At 48.6% G+C, this 25,472-nt stretch overlaps 1 protein-coding gene across 3 annotated transcripts in view; it reads left to right on the top strand.

Annotated features, from left to right (window-relative positions):
• Positions 1-25,472, top strand: part of MAN1C1 (mannosidase alpha class 1C member 1) — a 169,296-nt gene that overhangs the window by 68,241 nt on the left and 75,583 nt on the right. For 2 of the 3 annotated variants that reach the window (XM_063714283.1, XM_024235405.3), the window contains exon 2: positions 1,505-1,601. In XM_063714283.1, coding sequence (XP_063570353.1) covers positions 1,505-1,601 — 97 coding nt within the window. Of the gene's footprint in view, positions 1-1,504; positions 1,602-22,343; positions 22,438-25,472 lie in introns of those variants that run through there. The other variant, XM_063714284.1, reaches the window with a different exon arrangement.

Genomic DNA, 25,472 nt, shown 5'->3' with positions numbered 1-25,472 from the left:
AAACTCAGGGTGGGGCCCAACAGTGTGTTTTAACAAGCCCCGCAGTGATTCTGATGCAAGCTAACATTTGAGAACTAAGAGACTGGATGAAAAGAGGGGTGGATAGATGAGGCTTGGAGAGCCAGTATTTTAAAGGTCAAGGAGGAAATCGAGCTAGTGCTTGTCAATCACTTGCTGTGTCTGGTCGGAAACTGGGCATTCCCACTACATTCTTTCATTTAAACCTATCAGGATGGTGGCAAGGCCGGCCTTGTCCCTTGCTAAAGCAGATCTCAGCTGATGCAACTGATTTCACGCCAAAGTCACAGAGATAGCGGCAGAGGTGGGATTAGAACCTCGGCATCTCTGTTCTGGGAGCCTGAGTATTTCCCAGCATGCTAGGCTGCCTCCCCATCCACCTGCGCCTCATCTCTGCTGCTACCGTGGGCCCCTGGCTCCTCCTCTGCTCCACGGGTCACCCCAGAACTCTGCTGTGTTGTGCTCCCTCTGCAGCCAGCCATGCCAAGGGAAAAGGGGCACACCATAAAGGCAAGTGAGGGAGACCTTGGGGGCTGCAGCACAGGATTGGGGGTGGACTGTCACCTTGCATCTGCTTCAGCCTGAAGGTCTTGGGGCAGCTGGGGAGCAAGGTGCTGGCGTGATGCTCCTGAAAGCTGATGCAGCTGCCTTGCATAGTAAGAACTCATGCATACTCTGGGTGACAGTCCACATAGGGAGAACTTGTGCATACTCTGGGTGACGGTCCATAGGCATCCATTGATGCCTACCTGTGCCAAGCCCTGTGCTGGTTGCTGTGGGAGAAACTGAGGCAAGGCAAGTGTTGTTTCTAGCCTCAAGGAGTTTATGATCCAGAGCCAGAGGAACAACAAGTAACTGGGGTGAGCTGGAGTGCATGGGAGCCAGGGTAGGTCAAAGGAGTTCAAAGAGACTCGTATGGTGATTTTAGGGGACAAAACCAAGGCTTTGGGGACAGACCTAAGGCTTTGGAGCCAGAGGGGATGGCTCAATTCCCAACATTCTCACTGACTCACTGAGCGATCTCGGATGAGTTACCTCATGTCTACAACCTGTCTCCTTAGCTATAAAATGGGTTAACAATACCTAGCTCAGGGGAGTGTTCCGTTAAAGCAAGCACTCATTTTCCTTCCCTTTGGAGGATGACTTTAAGCCAGAGCAAAACAGGGAAGGCTTCCTGGAAGAGGTGACTTTTCACTTTGGCACTGAAGGATATCTAGAATTTAGTGCTTTTTCTGTCTTCTCTAAGAAATCTGTGGGTAGGCCCTAGACACATGGCGTTGTCTAAGAAGAATGACCTTCCCAGCAGCTATAACTGTACAAATAAAATCATGTTGAGAGGAAGTCACTTTCTTCAATTTGGAAAATTTGGAAGGTTATTTTTTAGACGTAGTTTAAAATCCTGTTGCAAAGGGCAAAGCCAGGCAGCCAGTGCGCACTGCCAGGAATCGTCACACTGAGGTTCTCTCTATGCTGCTTTTTCTTGCAGATGATGCAGTTTGCTTGGCAGAGCTATAAGCGTTACGCAATGGGGAAAAACGAACTCCGTCCACTAACAAAAGATGGCTACGAGGGTAACATGTTCGGTGAGTTGATTCAAACCACTTTGATATTGGGAGGGACCCACCGCCCCGCCAGTGGCTGAGTGGAATTTTACTTTTGGCTTTTCACCTCCTGAGTTGTGGGGGCTCCACAGTTCTCCAGATCTGGGGCCTTCCAAGTCTGTGTTTCCTCTGGGCTGTTCAGGCTTCTGAGTCCTCCTAGATTTAGGGGGAATCCTATATGCTTCTCTCTAGCCTTACAGACTGCTTTGTATGAAATTATCATTTATTTTTTAGAGTGAAGAAACTTGGAAATGGGAGTAGGGATAGTGAGGGATGGAGATTTGTTTCCGTGGAGGTTTGGAGACCTAAAGGACACAGAGGACCAGGTTTAAATCCACTCCTCTGGAGTGTGGCTGTGAAATGGTCTTGGATGTTTTCATAGATTGCTGAACACATATCTGATGGGGCTGGGTACATACTCTTTAGAGTTGGGGCCGGGGGCTGGGCGTGGTGGCCTTCACCTGTAGTCCCAGTCACTTGGGAGGATGAGGTGGGAGGATCCCTTGAGCCTGGGAGTTCAGGTCCAGCCTGGGCAACATATTGAGACCCCATTTCAAAACGACAACAGCAGCAAAAACAAAAGGGTATAGAGTCATGGCTCACAAGCTACTCGGAAGCCAAGTGGAGCAGCCACACATCAGGAGCAGGGGCATGGGGCGTGGGGCCTGCTACTGCCCGGCAACTCGTTGTATTTTATCTGCAGCCGCACTTGCTGGTGTCTTTGTCCTCGCCCAGCCACAGGATTCTCCTGACCCAGAGCCTTGGGAGTCTCTCTCTGTGGCTCAGAGGGACTGCAAGGTGCCTTCTTGTGGGCATGGCCTCAGATTCCAGCAGTAATACCCATGCAAGTCGCCAGCCCCCTTGTCTGCAGCCTGGCCTCCATCTCCCCTGAGGGACAGGAGTGGTGTGGGGCTGGAGAGGGGCAGTCCCGTACCTGGATTCCTCACCCCTTACAGATACAGGCTTCTGAAGTCAGGAACCAAATAATTGAGTCCGAGATGGAAATTCCCAGGAAAATCTTCAAGGCAAATTTACAAGGGATATCCCCCCATCATCCCCATCGTGTGCAGCCCTATCAGAGGTGTCCATGTTATGGAAAAAGTGACAGGAATCTGCCCTCCTCCCCTTCACCAGTCAGATTGTCACCTGTCTGGCTGTTCAGACATTTCACTCCCCTTGCGGGAAGTGGGGTGTGGACTGGGGCAGCTTTACGTATTTATTTTTCTCATTATCCTAGGAGTGTATGGGGGAAAAGGAAAGTATCAAAAAAGTGCAAATCAGGCAAAAAAAAAATAATCTGTTCTGCTCTGTAGATGCAGCCTCCATTGACATCTTTGCTTATTTCCTCTCAATCTTTTCTTCTTTCTGCTTTTTTTCTTTTATATACCATTTTATGTCCTTTCAGCTTTTTTTTTTGACTCATGTTATATCGTGTTTCCTGAAGTCATCTAAATGTTTTCATAAAGAATGTTTTAACGGTGTCTGTGATTGTATGGATTTGCCATAATTCATTTAACTATCTTGCTAATGTTGGGCAAAGATTGTTTCCATTTTTTTGCTATTAAAAATAATGCACGAGTTATCTTTGTGCATAAAATTTTGTCTCGGGATGGATTTTTAGAGATGAATTCCTGAGTCAAATGGGAGGAAGAGAGATGTTTCTTTTACTTCAAATATGAATTAAAGAGATGTATTGATTCCCATTAGGAACCTGGCTGTCTTACCTGCCTAGAACACAGAGCTTCCCCAAATATCCTACATTAGCCCTGGGGAAAGATTGCTGGTGCAGATCCCATCAAAGTTGTGGAGCTTTTGCTATTAGTATAAACAGGGACATTATCAAGAAAGCTTCCTCCTTCTCTCTAAACACAGTTTGCAAATATTCAGGGAATTGGTGGTGGGGTGGGAGGGGCTGTTGATTCCTGAAACTGCACATAGCATGGGCGCAGCTATTGCTTATACCATCACAGGAAACACTTCTGGGAGGGATTCCATTTTGTAAAATTCCTCAGGGCCTGGGATTTAAATCTCAACCCTCTGGCCCCTTTCCAGTCATCAAGCCTGGTGGCGCATGCTTAAGCCGTCTGGAATGGTGGAAAGAACCCGCAGTTAGAATCAGATGACCTGGGCGCAAGTCCTCACTCTGTCCTGAGCTGTGTGGCCAAGTCCTAGGCACTTAACCTCTCTGGGCCCCTGTTAGTTCATCATTCATACTGGGACTGCTATAAGGATATAAATGAGTATGTACGAACAAGCAAAGGGCCATGTCTACATGAGTGATTTATGATTTCTGTTGTAATAAATGAGGTTGGCAGTTGTCCCAGTGAGCCCGTGGCATGCTCTGAGGTCCCTTGGGTTGTCTGTCTCAGGAGTGGCCTTGGCAGGGCCCAGGGAGCCCTGTCATCCAGTACCTGTAGCATTCCTAGCAGTGAGGTAGAGCCTTCCCTCTGCAGCCAGCAGATCAGCCGCAGTGGGCAGCTGGCACCTGGGAAAGGGAGGTGCAGGAGGACCAGGCACTGGGCGGGGAGAGCCGGTCTTGACTGACTCCTTCACTCCATATGTAACTTGTTAGGTGCCAGTGCCTGGTGCTGACTGCTGGGGATACAGGGATAAATGGGACAGTGAAAGTTCTACCAACTATGCCAAGACATGCACTGGCAACCCTTCCTGGAGCCTCTTGGGGGTCTGTCTAGGTGCTCTCAGAGAGAGGGACAAGGGGGGGTGACCACAAGTGCTGACATGGACAGTCCTTACAGGCTGGAACTTCCAGCAGACCTGATTTAAATTCAGACTTTACTACTTCCTGGTTGTGTGACCTTGGACAAGTCATTTCTCTCCAAGGCTGAGTTTTTCTGTAAATTAGAACTAATGATACACTCAAATCCCGGCCTAGGGGCTGCCTGACAATTAGAACCTGTTCGTAGGTAGTAGCTCAGATTACTGTCACCACAAATGGGTCATAGGATACGGAGGCTTATGGGTGCACACCCAAAGGATGAGGGCTGAGGGTCATTCTTGGAGCCTGAGAGGGGTTCTAGTTGGGGTGAACCCATGAGGGGCATTGAAGCTAGACTATTCCCGAAGGTAGGAGATGAACTGGCCTGAATGAAGCAGCTTGTCACCCACCTTCTTTTCTGGACTCATGGGGGCTGCTGTGTTGCATCATTCCTGGACATTTAATGTCCTCCCTGTAGGCTGAGCCCTGCGGACATGGGACACTGGGTGCAGTCAGGTAGCAGGTTGTGCCCATTCTGCTGTGCTGGCTGAGTAGGGTATACGAGGAGACCCTGAGCAGCGCCCCGCCTCCTGGTGCTCGGCTTGGACACGGGCTCCTACAGCCTCGTGCCTGGCATGCAGGGCTGGCAGGGCTGTGTGCGGGGAAGGGTAATGAGTTCACACAGGTGCCTAGTTTTGCTGAGATTTACAGGAGCTGCAGCGAGGGCAGTCGGATGCCCAAGCCTGGACTCCCGGTGCGGCACTTCACCAAGTGAATCCCCCTCCCAGCCGCCCACTTGCCCTTCTTGAATCTATTCTTACTTTAAGGACAAGATCTCTGGGTGAGGCATCTCTGAAGCCAGTTTCTGTGTCCTAAGCAAGTCAGTGTCAGAGTGGCTTTCTTTTTACCCACATCCAGCTTGGCAGGCCCTGTCAGAAGATGTTCCCCAAACCCCAGTGGCCACCAACAAAGAGGATGCAGCCCGTTCCTCGCCTTGTGGCTCAGGCTAAGGCTGATCTCTGCCTCTTTTTTTTTTTTTTTTTTTTGAGATGGAGTCTTGTCGCCCAGGCTGGAGTGCAGTAGTGCGATCTCAGCTCACTTCAACCTCTGCCTCCCGGGTTCAAGTGATTCTCCTGCCTCAGACTTCTGAGTAGCTGGGATTAGAGGCGTGTGCTACCACGTCCGGCTAATTTTTATATTTTCAGTAGAGACAGGGTTTCACCATGTTGGTCAGGCTTGTCTCAAACTCCTGACCTCGTGATCTTCCTTCCTCGGCTTCCCAAAGTGCTGGGATTACAGGCATGAGCCACTGCGCCTGGCACATATCTGCCTCTTTCTCCTCTGCTGAGAGGTGGCCAGACAGGGCAGTTATTGTCTGGCTGGGTGGCAGAAAGAGCATGGGCTTTGAATCCAGACAGGCCTGGGTGGAAACTCTGGGTTATTGCTTAGGGGCTGTGGAGTGGGGTAGGGGTCCTGCCTCCAGTCTGTGGTGAGGATTAGAGAGGAGACCTGCAAAGGCTTAGCCCCGTGCCAGGCACAGAGCAGGCACTTGATCAGGGGGGTGCTGTTATTGCCATTATGTCACAGAGGTGAATTTGCAGCTTGAAGAATGCATGGCAGAGTCAGGGCAGGCAGGGGAGCAACCAGCCGTAAAGTGGCTCAGTACCCTGAGGCCCGGCTTCCTCGCCTGTAAAAGGGTACAGATGTTACACCTGCTGCAAGGCTTTGGGGGAATATTAAATAAGCTAGCTAAAGAACATGGACTCAGCCAGGTGCAGTGGCTCACACCTGTAGTCCCAGCACTGTGGGAGGCTGAGGCGGGTGGATCATTTGAGGTCAGGAGTTCGAGACAAGCCTGGCCAACACGGTGAAAGCCCATTTCTACTAAAAACACAAAAATTAGCTGGGCATGGTGACATGTGTCTATAATCCCAGTTACTCGGGAGGCTGAGGCAGGAGAATCGCATGAACCCATGAGGTGGAGGTTGCAATGAGCCAAGATCACGCCACTGCCCTCCAGCCTGGGCAACAGAGACTGTGTCTCAAAAACAACAACAACAACAATTAAAAAGAACTTGGACTCTGGGGCCAGATGGTTTGCATGTGCATGCTGCTTTGCCACTGCGTGACCTTGGGCGAGTTTCTTAACCTCTCTGGGCCTCAGTTTTCCCATCTATAAAGTGGGAACAATAATGGTACCGCCTTCACAAGATTGTTTCGCGAACAAAATGAGTTCACACACATGAAGTGCTTATATTCATGCACAGCACATAGGAAGCATTCATCAAGCGTCAGCTGCGATGAGGATGCTGCAAAACTCTTAGAACAGTGTGTGCTGCTCCCATTTTGACTGGGGTGGGCGTCCAAGTCCCCTGGACCCAGGAACCCACATGAGGACTTCAGGGCTTTCCCAGCCCTGATTCCCCCTGTTTTTTCCCCCAGCCCTCAAATGCCCATGGCAGAAATCTTGGGTGAGCAGATCATTGGTAGGCTGTGTACCTCTCACACCTTCATTTAAGCAGCTTACACTGGAACTTTTAACAGGAGGAGGTGGGGAAGGTTAGGGTTCACAATCTTGGAATAAATCAGCCTCCTGCCAATGGCCAATGGGGGTCAGCTGGCCAGCCTTGAAAGTACTTAACAGATATCCATCTTTCCAGTAAATCTGTGTAGTCTGTGAGAAATTCATCCTCCCTTGGCAGCAGGGGAAATTGTCAAGGGGCACAGAGTCCTGGAATGTCACCCCTAGAGGGGTTCTTTGATGGCGAGTCCAACCCCTTCATTTAGAGTTGAGGAAACCAAGGCTCAGAGAAGGGAAAGGGCTAGACTGATGTGATCCAGAATGTTAACTGGGGGACCAGGACTGGAACTCTGGTGGCCTGAGTCTCAGTGCAGCGCTCTTTGCACCGCACACTCTGAGATCAGCTAGATCGTTCAAGGCCATGCTGTCAAAACATAGCTCTGCCCATCACGGCCAAGTCACCACTAGCAACTAGAAATCCTCAGAGCATTAGCAGGGGGAAACTGTCTCTTAGGAGGTGTATGATTTTGGGCCCAAGAACCCATTCCTTGCACATACATTATGCCAGGCACCATAGCTGTATTCATTCTCTTTTTAAAATATATATATTTTTTAATTAATTCAGATGGGGTCTTGCTATGTTGCCTGGGCTGATCTTGAACTCCCGCGCTCAAGCGATCCTCTCAAAGTGCTAGAATTACAGGTGGGAGCCACTACGTCCAGCCCATAGCTGTATTCCCTTTGTCTGCCTCACAGCCCTTATAAAATCTAAATTACCCATCTTATCCCCATTGCACAGATGAGGAGACTGGGATTTGGCAAGTTTGAGGACTTGCAAAGTCTTAATCCCAGTTCCACTGGACTTCAAAACCCAAGCCATAAACTACCATGCTGCCATGTCTCCCAGTGACCACGTACAGTGGCCGTCAAGAACACAGTGGGGTAGGGGAATGGTCTCTGGGTTGGTGTGTGCCACGTCCTATACACCACTGCCCCCAGTGGAAGGTCAGGGAAGGCATGTGATTCGTGGTCAGGGTCTGCAGCCTCCCATCTCTGGGCATCATCATTTATTAGACATCAGCTGAGTACTCAGGGGTCGAACAGAAGACTCAGATTTCCCTCTTTTCTTCCACCATAGGAACATCTTTTATCTGTGCCTAATAACCTAAAAACATCTACAGTTCACCCTTGAACAACACAGGGGTTAGAGGCACCAACCCCCTGCACAGTTGAAAATCTGAGTATAACTTTTGACTTCCCAGAAACTTAACTGCTTATTAGTCTACTGTTGACTGGAAGCTTTACCAATAATAAAAAGTTAATACATATTTTGTATGTTCTGTGTATTATATACTGTATTACAATAACATAAGCTAGAGAAAATTAAATGTTATTAAGAAAATAAAGGAAGAGAAAATATATTTATTTTAAGAAAATGAGAAAATAAAGGAAGAGAAATATATTACAGTAAATATATTAAGTGAAAGTGGATCATCATAAAGGTCTTCATCCTCATCATTTTCATGCTGAGCAGGCTGAGGAGGAGGAAGTGGGGGTTGGTCTTCTGTCTCAGGAATGGCAGAGGCAGAAGAAAATCTGTGTTGGCTGGGTCCGGTGGTCCATGTCTGTAATCCCAGCACTTTAGGAGGCCAAGGTGGGCAGATCCCCTGAGGTCAGGAGTTCGAAACCAGCCTGGCCAACATGGTGAAACCCGTCTCTACTAAAAATACAAAAAATTAGTTGGGCATGGTGCCGCCCACCTGTAGACCCAGCTACTTGGGAGGCTGCGGCAGGAGAATTGCTTGAACCTGGGAGGTGGAGATTACAGTAAGCCGAGATCGCCCCACTGCACTCCAGCTTGGGCGACAGAGACTCCATCTCAAAAAAAAAAAGGAGAAAATTTGTGATTAAGTGGACCCACGCATTACAAGTTCATGTTGATCAAGGCCAGATGTACTTGCAGAACATACCATTGGCTGTCAGTGTGATGGACAGAGAGGAGAATGGATGTGAGAACCAGACCAGCCTAAGTTTGAATCCTGTCTCTGCCACTTTGTAGTCATGTCTCTTTGGGCGAGTTTCTTAACTTCTCTGCACCTCATTTTCCCCATCTGTACAATGGGGATAACAACTACTTCACTAAACAGCTATAAGGATTAAAGAAAGTTGATGTGTGTAAAACACCTGGTGTATAGTACCTGCCCACATACATTCATAAAATGTAAGCTGCTGTCATTATTATGTTTGGTAAAAAGTAACAATGAGAATAAGTATAGTCCAAGGAAAGAAACAGTGCCTGGCACAGAGTAGGCTTTCAGTACATTTTGTAGAATAGATAAATTGCCTAGTGCAGTCTCTGAGTGCCCTATTTTCCCTCATGTCCTTCGACCTGGGTTTGGCTGGGTAAGGGCTGGGTCTTGCTGTGTTCTCTATTCCTCTCATCCCCTGCAGCTGCCTTGACCTCTCGTCACAGAGTACACTCCGAATCAGCAGACAGACCCTGTAAAAAGTAGCAGTTCTGCTTAGTCAGCAGATCTGATGTTCAGACATCTTCTCTGTGCTTGTGTGGCCAAAAGTAACATCTCCTTGCTCTGAGCCAGCCCCAGGATGACCATGAGGAGCCCCAAATTGGATTCCGCCTCTGCCTCGCAAATCTCCAGTAGAACTGCCAGCCAAATCCCCATTTTGAGGGATGATTTATGGTCTTGGGTGAGTTAAGAAGCAAAATGAACACAGCATGATTTTCATATCACAGGCTGGGAATGTTCAGCCTTGGCAGAGAGAAAAATCATCTTTGCCTTGTAAACGGAGCAAATATGATGTTGAAGAGGGAATAAATCCAGGCCCCAAGATGTCATTTTTACAATTGCTTTTTGGCGTGTGACTTAGTAGTGCCTTCTGCAAACTGTTCATACTCTCCCCCTCCACACACACACACCAGCCTTGGTGGGTCTTTTTGTGGGGATGAGAGTTACTCCACCAGTGTGGCTGCCTTGGGAACTGCAGATGTTGCCAGATAGATAGTTTGTGAAAACCAGCTGCTTCCCTAGTTTTCCATGGATCTCCACGTATGTTTCTGGGAGGTAGCAGCTTTGACTTCAGAGATATGCCTGGGTTTAAATCCCATCCCTAGCACTTACCAGCTGAGTGAAATTGGGCAAGTCACAAACTTCTCTGAATCTCAGTCTACTCACCTGTGAAATGGGGGGTTGGCACATAGTAAGCCTTCACCAAACATTTTTTTTCTTCCCTGCAGGTATACACACCCTTCTTGGTGTATACATTTGACTTATCTGGCTGAAAATACCATAACTACTTGATGAGTTTTGGTTTTTGGAGGTTTTTCTCTGGAGAAAAAAAATCCATAGTTCCTGGAAACTCAGTGTTGGGCTATGTTGCTCACTGACTCTGGCAGGCCGCGGTGCACATTCCTGACCCAGGCTTTGAGTTTGTTTTGAGAAAAAGCTGTCATCAGCTTTGTAAGTGGTAATGTTGCAATTCCTTGGATAGAATAGGTCAGGCTTAAGGGCAGCAAGCAAACCTTCCTGGTAGTCACATGCTTTGAGAGCCCTGAAAGCTCCATCCGGAGGCCAGAGGATATAAAAGTCAGAGGAAATGGCTTAGGAGCACTGGTCACTGACAGCCAGGCCCTTAGCCCAAGGAAGATAAGAGAACCTGCTGTTAGACAGATGCTACGGCCCCATGGTGGTCTCCTTGTGGCCTTTAGTGACATGTGCACAATTCCTCGGCCACCTTCTGATGATCAGAACATTCCTGGGGCCCAAGGGGTGATCATCAGAGCAAAGCATGCCTCGAAATTAGCCTGCTGCAGTGTCGTGCGCTCACACCGCCGACTGACCACTCGCCGTTGTACACTCTGCCCTTTCCTTCTTCAAAGAGTTTTTTGCCAAGCAGTTTCTAATTAAGATGCATCTTGGCTATTTTCTTGTTCTTTAAAAGGCTTTCCACTAGCACAGAGCATAATTTATTTCTCTAGAAAATATAGTAGCAAGTTGTTGTCAAAAGAAAATTGGAGGTTAGGAGCCTTGGGTTCGTGTCCCCGCTCTGGCGCCAGCGGCCGAGTGAGCCGGCCTCCTCTGGGCCTCGTCTCTTCATCAGTGCAAAGGGGTTTGCTTTGTCTCTGCCCAGGGTTCTGTGACTGCTGGTTGGTTACTAGGTTGATTTCTTTCTTTCTTTCTTTTTCATTTTGAAGGGGGTATTTGGGCTGGTCCTCTTGGAATCTGAAATTTCAGCAACAAGTCTTGTTCCTGTCAGGAGAGGAGTGAGTCAGGGTGTCTATTCCCAGAGCAAGTTGCTGGGGATGTAGGAGATGATTCATATTGAAATTGACATTCTCTCCTGGTGGCAGCGTGTTCCGCCCACTTTGCGAAGACCTTTCCTTCCTTAGAAACAAGGCTGAGCCTACAGCAACAGCCTCCTTTTCTTCTCACCGCATTGATGGCAAGCACTTGCCAAGTTTCCCAGCAAACCCTGTGACAAATAGGTATGTGCATTCCCAGAATCTCAGACTGCCAGGCCACTTGGATCCTTTGTAGCCTGCGGTCCAGTGTCTGAGGACCGGGAGGCAGGTCCTGAGAGGGCCGGGACTACCTGAGGTCAGACAGCCAGGATCGAACACTGGTCTTCTAACTTGAGCCTCTATTTTTTTTGTTTTGAAATTACTTTTTAAAAATTGGGGTATAACATATAACATGTCTACATTAAAATGCTCAAATCTTAAGTGCACAGTCTAATGGATTTTACGTATAGATACCTCTGTAACTGCCATGCAGGTCAAGATTAAAAGCATTTCCATCACCCTAAAAGGTTCTCTCAGGCCCCTCCTAGTCTGTAGCTCCCCAAGGGTAGCTGCTGTTCTTTTTTTACTTTTTTTTCTTCTTTTTTTAAATATAGACAGGGTCTAGCTCTGTTGTCCAGACTGGAGTGCAGTGGTGTGACCATAGCTCACTGCAGCCTCTAACTCCTGGGCTCAAGCAATCCTCCCACCTCAGCCTCTGGGTAGCTAGGACTACAAGCACGGGACACCACGCCTGGCTAATTTTTTAAATTTTTTTGTAGAGATGAGGTCTTGCTATGTTACCCAGGCTGGTCTCAAACTCCTGGCCTCAAGGGGTCCTCCTGCCTCAGCCTCCCACAGTGTTGGGATTACAGACGTGAGCCACCATGCCTGACTGAGTGGCCACTATTCTGACTTCTATCACCATGGATTAGTTTTGTCTGCTTTAAAATTTTGTATTATACTACGTGTACTCTTTTATGGTGTGCTTTTTTCCTTGTTACTGTATCATGAACACTCGTTTGTTTTTCCTGTTTTTCTTTCCATTCTGTTCCTGGACATTTTTATTTTCAGGATTTGGTTGTATCATACCAAAAAGAAACCCTGTACTCAATGGCAGTTACTCCTCATTTCTCATCCTCTTTCCCCCTTTCCCAGCCCTAGGCAACCACTAATCTACTCTCTGTTTCTGTATAGATTTGCCTGTTCTGAACACTTCATATAAATGCTATCATACCGTATCTGGTCTTTTGTGACTGACTTCTTTCACTAAGCATAAGGTTTAAAGGTTCGTCCACATTGTAGTACTTCATTCCTAGTGTTATTAGGAATTGCCTAGGAATGTTCCTTTGTATGGATATACCACATTTTATTTGTCCATTCAGCAGCTGATAGACGTTTGGATTGTAACTATGTTTGTTTGCTGTTAGGAATAATGCTGATACGAACATTCATGTATAAGCTTTTGTGTAGACACATGTTTCCATTTCTTTGGGTACATGCCTAGGAGTGGAATTGCTGGCTCTTTTGGTAGCTCTGCATGTAACTTTTTGAGGAACTGCCAGACTGTTCTATAGCTGCTGTACCATTTTAAATTCCCACCAGGGGTGTTTAAGAGTTATGAACACTTCTGTGCATGTTTTTTGGTGGAAATGAGGAGTCGTTTATGTTGGAATACACCCAGGATTTGAATTGCTGGGTCATACAGTATTGGTATGTTAAGTTTTAGTTGGAGGCTGCCAGATTTCCAAAGTAGTTAAACCAATTCATAGTTCTGCCAGCTGTGTGTGAGGATTCTAGTTGCCCCATTATCCTTGCCAGTGCTTGCTATTGTCAGTATGTTTAACTTTCGCCTCCTGCTGAATGCTGCCTCTTTCATCATCAAACCCCACAATGTTCAAAGCCCCAGCTTCCTGGCCCAGAGCTCCCCTGCACTGCCTGCTAAGCGCTGGTCTAGAGATGGTCCCTGCTCTTCCTGCCTTCACTTACGGGTGATTTGGGGCTCCCACACCAGCTGCCTCAAGTGCGTCTTGCAGCAGAAGGAGCAATCGGCGAAGTCTTCCTTCACCCTCTTCTCTTCACACTCCCTGGTGCCATGGGGTGGCCTCTGTTTCCCATTCCACTGCAGCTCTGGTGTGACAGGCTTAAGGTTCTATTGAAGTAGAGCTTCTCCAGTTTGGTACCAGGATAGGGGTATTAATGGAGAAAGTGTTGACCTGGGAGTCAGGAGGCTTGGGTTCTTCAAACCCTGGCCCCACCACTAACTCACTGGGCAAGGATCATGTTTCCTTTCTTAGCCTCAGTTTTCTGTTCTGTAGAATGGGGATGATAATGCCTTCTTACAGGATTGGTGTTGGGATCTTATGAGACCGTTCCTTCATGTGGGTGATTGTTCAGTGCCTGCCATGTGCTACACACTATTTAGGCACAAGACAAGTAGCAGGGAGCAAGACAGACGCTCTGTGACCCTCCCCAGCCAGTGAGGAGACGGACGCATGAATCATACTTCCAGTGAAGACCATCCGTGCGAATGCTGTGAGGTACAGGCTCACACCAAGGGCTCCTCAACTTATTCTTGGAGGGGTGAGCTTCAAAAAAGCTTACTGGGGCTGGGTGCAGTGGTTCATGCCTGTATTCCCAGCACTTTGGGAGGTGGAGGCAGGCAGATCACAAGGTCAGGAGTTTGAGACCAGCCTGGCTAGCATGGTAAAACCCCGTCTCTACTAAAAATACAAAAATTAGCCAGGCATGGTGGCATGCATCTGTAACCCCAGCTACTTGGGAGACTGAGGCAGGAGAATTGCTTGAACCCTGGAGGCGGAGGTTGCAGTGAGTGGAGATCGCGCCACTGCACTCCAGCCTGGGAGACAGAGCAAGACTCTTGTCTTGGAAAAAAAAAAAAAGCTTCTTGGGAAGGCTGACCTCCATACTGAGACTGGAAGCATGAATGAAGAAGCATGAAGGGCTGGGCACAGTGGCTCACGCCTATAATCCTAGCGCTTTGGGAGGCCAAGGCGGGCGGATCACCCGAGGTTGGGAGTTCGAGACCAGCCTGACCAACATGGAGAAACCCCATCTCTACTAAAAATAGAAAATTAGTTGAGCTTGGTGGTACATGCCTGTAATCCCAGCTACTCAGGAGGCTGAGGCAGGAGAATCGCTTGAACCGGAGAGGTCGAGATTGCGGTGAGCTGAGATTGCGCCATTGCATTCCAGCCTGGGCAACAAGAGCAAAACTCCATCTTAAATTAAAAAAAAAAAAAAAAAAGAAGCAGCAGCATGAGAGAGGGATTATGGCACAGAAACACATGGGCAAAGGCCTAGACGGGAGATATGGCAAGACCTCGGCCCCTTGGGGTCTAAAAGATGCTCAGTGTGGCTGTACTGGGTGGGGGCCATGACAAGAGACCATCTGTGGGTGATGCTGGCATATAAATGCAGCTCCTGGTATTTCCTCCCCACTCCAGGTCCCAAGAGCCAGGATACCTGCCTTCTAGTTGCTTTTCAGCCGTCAGTCGACTCTGCCACCCAGATGAGGCCTGATCCCCATCACAGAGTGTGGGTGTCTGGCATATGGTCTCTTGAGTTACTTCTAGGTCCTAAAATAGCAGGTGATTGGGTCACTACTGGGTGTGTTTCATCCTGGCTGATGACAGCCTGGTGCAGCCAGGCAGACAGCAGGGTCAGCCCTGGAGACAGAGGTGCTTCATGGGTCACAGTGGCCCCATGCTGGCCCCACAGCCAGTGGAGACTGAGCCATGGCCACCTCTCTGGAAGGTGGGAGCCAGGGCTTCACTTCCTGCTGCCACTCAGGGCCTCTGAGGCAGGCAGATCTGTTTCCAAGCTCCACAGACAGCTGTTCTCCCAAGCATAAACGGTCAGCATGAGAACTATGCAGGGATCAGTAGGAATTGTTGAAAAATTCTGAAAAGAGAGCCCAGAGGAAGACAAAGAGCCCCGGAAGTATGTTGTCAGCACAATTTGGTGCTAATACTCAAGTTTGTTTTTCTTTTCATCAAGTCTGAAAGGCAGTTGGAAATCCACTGCCCTTGTTTTTTTTGTTGTTGTTTTTGTTTTTAATGACTGGATAAAGCACAATTGCATTTTCTCCCCCAATAACTTTGAATTCTGGGAATAGACCATGTGGGGATAACTGCTGCTGTCTAATCCCTCCGATGGCTGTGCAAATGTTTAGGACTGGGAGGAGAGGAGTCACCCTGGCCCCCTGCCTTCCTTCCAGCACGCAGGGCGTGGCTCCCAGATAGTGCTCCTCCTGAAATAGCAGTTGCCCAGAAATGCATCTGGAGATTGTTTTGCAACACGAAACTGACAGTGCATGGGGACATGGAGAATTTATTTGAGTAATTTCTTCAGTTTCCATTCAATTCTGCAAGTTTGTCCTGAGGACCGTCTCTCTACCAGGCTGGGAGCTGGGAGCGGAGTGGGGCAGAGGATGTGAAAATGAGCAGAACACAGTGGGCTCCTCGGAGAGAAGACACAGGCCATCCCCCTGTGCTACCAGACATGATGCCAGCCTAAGGAACACATCTACAAGAAAGTGGGTATTTAAGAAGAGAGGCTTGTCATACTCCTGGAACTCTTTAAGTGTCTTCATAAAGTTCCCCACAGTTCACTGCCAGGGAATCACGCAGATACTAGAATTTGAATGGAGGCTGGGAGGAGGTGGGCTGGGCTGGTAGATTTTGACGGACATCAGTAAATTTCTCTGTGACAGGTGGGGGGACAGGCCAGGCCAAGCGTAGGAGGCCCTGCTGGGCAGTGTTAGTGCTGCAGATGGGGTTGGGGTGGGAGGCGGGGAGCGCAGGCTTGGAGGGAAGAGGCCTCTTGGGGCATCCGGCACCAGCCAGGCACTCCCCTAGGTGGCTGTCTGCAAAGGGCTGACTTCTCCATTAGGCTTGGCGCCTAGGGCCCACAAAAATGTTTTCATTTTAATTTCTTTTAAAATCCAAGGAGAAAAAGCGAATATAATAACGAAGCCAGCCTGGATTGTATCCATCTTTATGCCAATGCAATTGTCAAGGATCATTTTTAATATTCTTTTATGGAGGAAGGGGCTGCAAAGGCACCATTGCCAGGGCCGAGGAGTCATCCTGCAGCCCTGCTCTTGGTCCTTGGCTTCCTCCCCAGCCCAGGGGCCTGAAAGCCTGTGCCTGCTCAGACTCCATGGGAAGGGTCCCTTTGCATTGTTGTCACAAAAGCTGGCAAATAAACACACTGAGAACTCGAGTTCTAGTGCTGGGCAGGAAGGGCATAGCCATGGGTGCCCACCAGCTAGTGCAGACCCCTTCCTGTGAGTTTCATGTGTTGCTTACAGTAACTCTGAAGTGGGTGTCATTCTGATGAGGAAACTGAGGCTGAGAGGGAGGTGACTTGCCCAGGCCTGCACACCTGGCAAAGAGACATGCAGCAGGTCACAGCCAGGCTCGTCTGCCTCCAATGCCCACGTTCCCTGTTTCCTCTGCCTCAGGGACTGGGAACTGCCCAACAGGCGGGACCTCCCATTCAACTTACCTTGTGCAGCAACACATGATATCAGCCCAGGTGGCACTTTTTGGGGTATCTGGAGATGATAAACGGCAAAACAGGGTCTGTGTGTGTGCCATTGATTCAAAGGGCGTGTGATGTGCCTCTCTTGACCCTGTTCATCTTCATCCCTTGTATCCCTCCTCCCTTGTTGGGCTTTAAAAATAAAGCTATGATTTGGAGCAGTGGCTCACGCCTGCAATCCTGGCACTTTGGGAGGCCCAGGCGGGTGGATCACTTGAGGTCAGGAGTTCAAGACCAGCCTCGCCAACATGGAGAAACCTTAACTCTGCTAAAAATACAAAAATTAGCTGGGCACGGTGGTGCACACCTGTAATCCCAGCTACTTTGGAGGCTGAGGCAGGAGAATCACTTGAACCTGAGAGGCAGAGGTTGCAGTGAGCCTAGATCTCGCCACTGCACTCCAGCCTGGGCGACAGAGCTAGATGCTGTCTCAAAAAATAAATAAGTAAATAAAAGTAAAGCCAAATTAGTTAGTTACATTCCCCAAACCAAGGAGGATAAAATCTCAAACACCCGAGAGGAGGCTAATGCATGACGATAGCCAGCCTAAGAGGATGTCCCTGTGGGGGCTGCTTAAAAAGAACTTGAGCACCCAGATGGACCAGGGCAAGCCGCTTCTCATTCTTAGCCAGAGCTGACAGCGAGGACCACATTGCCCTTGGCAGTGTGGCTTCATCCGAAGGGGCTTGAATTCCCGGGACATGAAACTCGCCCAGATCTAGATGTAAGTACAAAAGTGGGTCCCGCAGTCAGTGGAGAGGCGTGCTCCCTGGGCTCCCCCAGGCTCTAAGGGTCAGATTGCAGCTCTTCCTCCTCCTCCAAGGAGCAAAGCCAGGCAGCTCCTCAGGGCCCATCCCCCCAAAACATCCCAGAGTCTACAGCTCAACTCACTGAAATGGGGAGGAAGCAAAACCCTGGAGGGAGGATCCCAGGGATTTGAAGCAGTTAAACAGAAGCACAGGCTTTGGCACCGGGGGGCCTGGTTCACCATTTTCTGGCTGTGTAACCTGGGACAAGTGAATTCACCTTTCTGTGCCTCAGTTTCTTCTGGAAAAATAGGAATTATAGTACCTACCTCATAGGGAAGTTGTGAAAATCCAATTAGTTAATACATTGTGAGGGGTTAAAGTAGTGCCAATAAATAGCAGCTGCTGTCATCATGATTACCATTATCTTTATCATTAGTATTGTCAAAGCTGCCCAGGGAAGCAGGAGAGTTGGGCGGCATCTTTGTCATGCCAGTGACTGCCTATGCAGCGTTGGACAAATCACTTTCCTCACCCTTCCTGGGACTCAGACTGTCTGTGAATTGATCAGTTTGGATGAATTTGTGCTGCTCTTCGCCAGGAGAAAGCATCAGAATTGCCTGCGGGGCTTTTGCAAACGTTGACTTCCATTTTCCGTCTCCAGAAATTCTGGTTCATTGGGTCTGGAGCTGGCCCAGGGATCTGCATTAAAAATAGCATCTCCGTTGATGGTTCTGATGCACAACCCAGGTTGGGAGCCACAGTTAACCGGGTTAGGATCCTGAAGTGATTGGTCCTCTTCCCTCACTCCCATTAGCATTTTAGCAAAGGGGAAGCTCCTGCCCTCTCTGTGGGTGCTGAGGCTGTCGCCTGGGTGGGGGTCCCGCTTTACTAGGTGTGGCAGGTCACCAGTTCCACAGGAAGCAGTGGCGGCTGGAGAACAGTCCTGAGGTGTGAGTGGAGCCGGCACATCTAGGAGTTTTCATTCAGCAGATGTTTGGTGAAAGTGGGATCTGTAGGCTGGGCGCGGTGGCTCACGCCTGTAATTCCAGCACTTTGGGAGGCCGAGGCAGGCAGATCACGTGAGGTCGGGAGTTCAAGACCAGCCTGACCAACATGGAGAAACCGCATCTCTACTAAAAATACAAAATTAGCCAGGCATGGTGGCGCATGCCTGTAATCCCAGCTACTCGGGAGGCTAAGGCAAGAGAATTGCTTGAACTTGGGAGGTGGAGGTTGCAGTGAGCCAAGATCACACCATTGCACTCCAGCCTGGGCAACAGGAGCGAAACTCTATCTAAAAAAAAAAAAGAAAGTGGGATCTGCAGATGGGAGCAGAACAACTGTGAAAATGAGGTGTCCTCTGGCCATGTGATACCTGGGGGCTAATCCTACCTTCAAGGTGTCACAGGAGATTCTCCGCACTGCTTCTGAAATGTGGTTGAAAGGGGCTGAGGTGTGGATGGATGTCAGCCCCACTTTCCTTCATGGCCACCCAGAAGCTTTTGGATGCTTTGGGTAGGACAAACCTCCAAGGAGCTTTCGGGTCACAAAGGGCCCACCTCCCTGGGCACTGATGGGATCCATCTGCCCAGTTCCTGGTTGCCCAAGCCCATCCCATCATCCAGCCTGCCCACAGACACCCCTGCCACATGCACCTGGCCGCCTGTCCCTTCATTCCGGCTCCTGTCTCTGCTTGTCTCCCTGATCAATAGCAACCAGCCAGGAAAGCAGTCCCGCAGTGTTTCAGGCTCACTCCTTTAATCTCTCCCGAGGCTGAGAACAGCCTCTCTCTAGCCATCCAGCCCCTTTATCTTCCTTCCTGCCCCCAGTCCTGCTGCTGCCTTTGTGAGGTAAGTTGGAATTGTGTTTATGTCTTTGGAGAACAGCTCTGCAGTAGAAATGGCTTCCTGAAGGCAGGAGCTGCCCCTGAGCTGCCCCCAAGCCAGCCTGGGGCCTGCAGTACAGATGCTGGGAATGGGCGGCCAACAGAACCAAGCCATATCCTATCCTTAGACCCAATCCCGGACAGCAGGACCACATGGCTCCCAATGTGGAGATGAGAGGGAAGCAGTAGCGACATCTGGGCATCACTTGGCAGCGTGGCTTTGGCCACTCAGCACGTGCGTGCTAGAGAATCCCTGATGGCTATTATGGCTTACACGTTTAACCACTTCCCTTTGGCACATGTGTAGAGGTGCTGGGTAAGCATCTTGTCAATTTAAACACAGCTGACAAAGTTATGACACCAAGAATGCTTAGACTTTGCAGTTTTCCCTGACCTCTGGCTGATCCTGTTAAAATGTCTCTCCTTCCAGAGAGCTGATTTGTGCCCCCAAATTTTCTCATCTCAGCAGGCAGGGTCTCTTCGCCAGAAAAAAGAGAAATCTGTTGTCATCTAGATACTCTGATTTAGCATTATCTGAGAGGAAGGCATGTTTCCTATCTGGTTTGCTGCCGATTTTCCAGTTGGTTTCTGTGGGATGGAGCCATGGAGAAGGATGCAGGAGGATAGCTGGAGACACCTGCATTTTTAAGCTCCTCTCCTCCAATGCAAAGCCTTAAAATGCATGGGATTCTCCCTCTTGTTAAGGCTGCAGTCTTCATGCCTCTTCTCAGTTGGAGAGTGATAAAGTTTGAACAAATCCCTTTATTTATGTTGGAAGTATCTGAGTATGAAAATCCTTTTCTACCCTTAAAATTACTCGATCCATTTTTTCTTTTTTTTTAAATGATCAATTTAATACATGCCCATTGTAGTGAAATTAGAAATTACAAACAAGAACCAGAAGGAAAAGTTTCTGAAGTTCCACTACTGTGTATCCCTGCAGATGTGTTCCCATACAGATGAACAGATATAAATCTGTATTTTGAAAAAAAGGAAGAAAGGAAAGAGAAGATATGTATTTCTGCATACACAGAATCATTTGATAAATGCTGTCTTGTGACCGCAGTTTCACTTTTCAGTATTTTGGGATCTTCTGAAGCTGTCAGATGGTAAACACCTGAAGTGTCATAGTCGATGGCTGTCCAGTATTCTATCACACGGATGGACTGTTGTTATATAGTCTATTATATTGCATTTACTGGACATTTAGGTTATTTCTGATTTTGGGCCAATCTAAGCACTGGTGAGATGAATGTCTTAATTTGGTTCACTAATCTTTACACATTTGTCTTAGTGTTGTCTTAGGATAAGTTTTTAGAATAGGACTAGCTAACATTTTCAAGCATTTACCATGTGCCACTCTGCTAAGGGCTTTAAATATATTATCAGTCAGGCATGGTGGCTCACGCCTGTAATACCAACACTTTTGGAGGCCAAGGCAGGAGGATCATTTGAGGCCGGGAGACCTTGAAAGTCTACGACATAGGGAGACCCTGTCTCTACAAGAAATTTAAAAATTAGATGGGTGTGGTGGCACATGCCAGTAGTCCTAGGTATTCAAGACTTGGCTGAGGTGGGAGGATCACTTGAGCCCAGGAGTTGGAGGCTGCAGTAAGCTATGATTACATCACTGCATTCCAGCCTTGGTGACAGAGCAAAGCTGTATGTCAGATAAATAAATAAATAAATAAATAAATAAATAATCTATTGAATCTTACACATGATTCTATACAGAAATATCCACATTTTACAGATAAGGAAACTGAATCACGGAAAGGTTGGGTACCTTGTTTGGGGTCACACAGCTGGCAAACTGCAGAGCCAGTATTGGAACCCAAGCTGTCTGACCCCAGAAGCTTCTGATGCAAAAGGTTAGATCTGTTTAGCCTTGCTGCATGGTATAAGGATGCCTATCCCTGGCTTCCTTTCCTCCTCCAGCTCTTTACCTTGTGGTCTCCTGGAGTCCTCTTACACCCACACTTGCATAACAGGAACAGGGAAAGAATAATCGGCAGTGTTTGTGCCATGCCTGAAGGATCACAAAGCATTGTCCCACATGACCCAGATATGCATCTAGCACCCCTTCCTGGATTCTCAGTCCCTGGGAGGTACCTTCTAGGGAACCATCCAGAGATGGGAACATGTGGCCACTGGAGACCTGCCTGAGGGGAGTTGTGGGCGTGTTGGTTGGGGCTGAGCCAAGTTGTGCTGGGAGAGTCTGTGCTCTCCCTAGACCAGGTTCTTTACAGAGACTGGACTCTGGCTGGGGGGAATACTCGCGGGCCATTCTAGGGAGAGTTGGACATGCGCAGGGCAGCCTGGGAGTCTGAGTCCTCAGCAGAGAGTGTTCTGGGAAAAGAAGAATGCTGAGTGAGATACAATGCTAGACGGGGGCTGTGGGTGATTTACTTGGTGAGAATGCCCCTAGACTGGGCAAATCTAAGGCCAGGGCCCTGAAGCGGGCCACCTGTTTTGCACAGACTACTCACCTGCAAGCACTAAGACAGGCTTGTGGCCCAGAGGTAAGAGCAGAGCCCTCCTCTCATGACCCTACTAGGCCTGGTTCTTTGTCAGTGGCTCTGTCCTTTGGGGATAATCAGAGTTCCAGCTGCCTCTGCCATGGGGAACAGGGTGTGGCTGGTTCCAGTACACAGGCAGAATAGGGCATACCATCTCCAGGCAGCAGGGGCTATAGGATTCCCACCTTAGTTGCCTTGCAGGGAATGTCTTGGCCCAGCAGAAGAGACAGCATGGGGAGGGCTTGCCCTCCGCTTGGCCCAGTTATCTCTTCCCGATTTATCCATAGATTGAGCTTGATGATCCAGACTCATATTCATTCAACTAATCACATGAGTTATTTCTGCAATTTGGGTCTTCAAATAAGTACACTTGGTTGCTGAATATGTGATCAGCCACAGATTTCTTATTCTTTAAAACCCAGGGAGCGGAAATGCCAACGTATAAAGCCATCAGCACGAGGCAGAGATTTCCAAAGCACGAAAATCAGACCATTCAAAGTGCTGGCCCCTGGACTTCCCGTCAAGCTGCCACTTGGCCCATCAGTGCTCTGTGCAGAGCCCAGGTAGGGGGGCTTTATCTGTAAAACCCAGGGAGGAAGGCAATCAATACATAATCTTTTCACATTCTTTTTACTTAACAAGAGAATTGGTTTGCCTCTGAAGTAATTTGATCTGGAGGAGAAAATGCATTTGAGGGCTTTTAAAGGGTGCAGACCAACTGGGAAAAGCTACTGCAGGCCTTGAGGTTGGGAAGGTCAGCTTCTGTTCTTCTGCTCTGAGCTTTGCTGTAACCTTGAACAACTTCCCCTCTTCCTCCTTATCATCAGGGTCCCTGGTATAGTGAACCAGCCACTGGACAGGACTTACCATTCATTCATTCATTTGTTCATTCAGTGAGCCACTGTTGAACTGCTACAGAAATCCAAGTAGTGGATTAGGCCTTGAAGATTTCAGAGATAAACCCGACCTGGATCTGCATTTACATTGCTTGTAATGTCACATGGAAGACAGCTGCAAACAGTTAAAATGCAGGCGTGGGAAACAAATATTGGGAGTAGAAAGGAAGGGCCTGTAGCCTCTGTTTAGTCACTCTATGAGGAACTGCCTGGGGCAAGGATTGTGGCTCCTGTTCCTATCTGGGGGAGGCTGGGATGGACCCACACGATGGACCGTGTCAGGAGTCATGAACTGGCTGTAGGAGAGCAGCTGTTTGCTCATTTTGTTCCCAGAAAGGGGTCCCAATCCAGATCCCAAGAGAGGGTTCATTGGACCTTACACAGGAAAGAATTTGGGGCGAGTCCATAAAGTGAAAGCAAGTTTATTGAGAAAGTAAAGGAATAAAGAATGGCTACTCCATAGGTAGAACAGCAGCATGGGCTGCTTGACTGAATATACTTACAGTTATTTCTTGACCATATGCTAAACAAGGGATGGATTATTCATGAGTTTTCCAGGGAAGAGGTTGACAATTCCCTGAACTGAGGGTTCCTCCCTTTTTTAGACCATATAGGGTAACTTCCTGACATTGCCATGGCATTTATAAATAGTCTTGGCGCTGGTGGGAGTGTCTTTTAGCATGCTAATGTATTATAATTAGTGCCTAATGAGCAATGAGGACAATGGGAGGTCACTTTCATCGCCATCTTGGTTTTTGTGGGCTTTGGCCAGCTTCTTTACCATAGCCTGTTTTATCAGCAAGGTCTTTGTGACCTGTATCTTGTGCTGCTCCCCCCCCCCCCGATCTCATCCTGTGACTAAGAATGCCTAACCTCCTGGGAATGCAGCCCAGTAGTTCTCAGCTTCATTTTACGCAGTCCCTATTCAAGATGGAGTTGCAGCCAGGCACAGTGGCTCATGCTTGTAATCCCAGCACTTTGGGAGGCTGAGGCAGGCGGATCGCCTGAGGTCAGGAGTTTGAGACCAGCCTGGGCAACATGGAGAAATCCTGCCTCTACTGAAAATATAAAAATTAGTTGGGCAGTTGCTGTGCTCCTGTAATCCCAGCTACTTGGGAGACTGAGGCAGGAGAATCACTTGAACCTGGGAGGTGGAGGTTGCAGTGAGCCGAGATTGCACCATTGCACTCCAGCCTGGGCAACAAGAGCGAAATGCTGTCAAAAAAAAAAAAAAAAAAGCCACTGGCTTGAAAAGTATCTGAGAAAGTCCCTGGTAAATTTCATTCCACTCCAGCTGGGGTCTTGGCACTTGCATTTTCCTGAGCCCAGCCCCAGGGGCCATGGGAATCTACAGATCTGCAGGGATGAGACACAGCCGATGTCCACCGCCATGCACGAGCCTAAGACCTACTAGGCTGAAAGTCACCCCAGGGCACTAAGCCGGGGAGGGTTGAAGGGGGTGGAAGATCATCAGGGAGAGAGTAGGTTTCCTATTTGAGAAGTGAAAGGCGGTATGGACGGCTGTCCTCCATGCCTTGGATTGTAGGTGGCATTTCCTGCTCAAGAAGAAGGGACACTCAGAGACCTGATGCAGAACACGGAGGAGGCAGTAAGACCAGCTAAGCTAGATGAGTTTAGGAAAGTCCAGCAGGGCCACATACTTATTTTGCAGTCATAAAAACAGCAGCTCCAGGCCCTCAATGCTGGCATGTAGTAGGTACTCAATAAATGTCTGCAGAAGCAATGAATAAGTCCTGTCAAAAGTAACAGTACTGAATCAAACCAGTGTTCTGGGAGGCAGGCACACAGATATTTCTTGTCCACCCTAACTCTCCAGCTCCAAAGCCCATGCTCTTACCCAGGGCTCTGTGAGCCCTATTCAGTTGTGTTAATCAGATGTGGCTGCATTGCCTCCCCGCCCTCTTGGTTACAGTAAATGTCCTTTAAGTTGCGAGGGCCTGGGGTGGCAGGGGTGGAGGAGTGCATGAAGATTCCAGTTGCTCTACATCCTCACCAATGCCTGATACTGTCAGTCTTCGTAACGTTAGCCTTTCTAGCAGAAGGAAACACTATCTATCATCTTATCTATCTGTCTATCTATCTATATTTATTTATTTTATTTTTTTGAGATGGAGTCTCATTCTTGTCGCCCAGACTGGAGTGCAGTGGCACAATCTCGGCTCACCGCAACCTCTGCCTCCCGGGTTCAAGCGATTCTCCTGCCTCAGCCTCCCGAGTAGCTGGGATTACAGGTGCTGGCAACCACGCCCAGCTAATTTTTTGTATTTTTAGTAGAGATGGGGTTTCACTGTGTTGGCCAGGCTGGTCTCGAGCTCCTGACCCCAGGCGATCGGCCTGCTTTGGCCTCCCAGAGTGCTGGGATTACAGGCATGAGCCGCTGCCCCCAGCCGGAAACACTATATTCTTGTTGAGCCCCTGGAAGTTTATTTATGTACTCATTCTGCATTTTTGTTCAATCCATACTCTGCTAAGCACTGGAGAAAACAGAGGTGAGTAATCATTGCTGTTCTTCCACTGGCATGGGTCGGACAGCTGGGGTGGGAATCCTGCTCTGCCACTTCCTAGATTTATTGACCTTGGGTAAATTAATCTCACTTAGCCTCTGTTTCCACATCTGTAAGATGGTGTTGGTACCTCAAACAAGTGTTGTGAAGATGAACTGCAATGTCATATGTAAACGC

This window comes from Pongo abelii, chromosome 1 (genome assembly GCF_028885655.2).
Source record: "Pongo abelii isolate AG06213 chromosome 1, NHGRI_mPonAbe1-v2.0_pri, whole genome shotgun sequence".
In the NCBI taxonomy this organism is placed as follows: domain Eukaryota; kingdom Metazoa; phylum Chordata; class Mammalia; order Primates; family Hominidae; genus Pongo; species Pongo abelii.
Note: the sequence above shows the minus strand (reverse complement) of the source record. Positions and strands in the feature narration are given on the sequence as shown.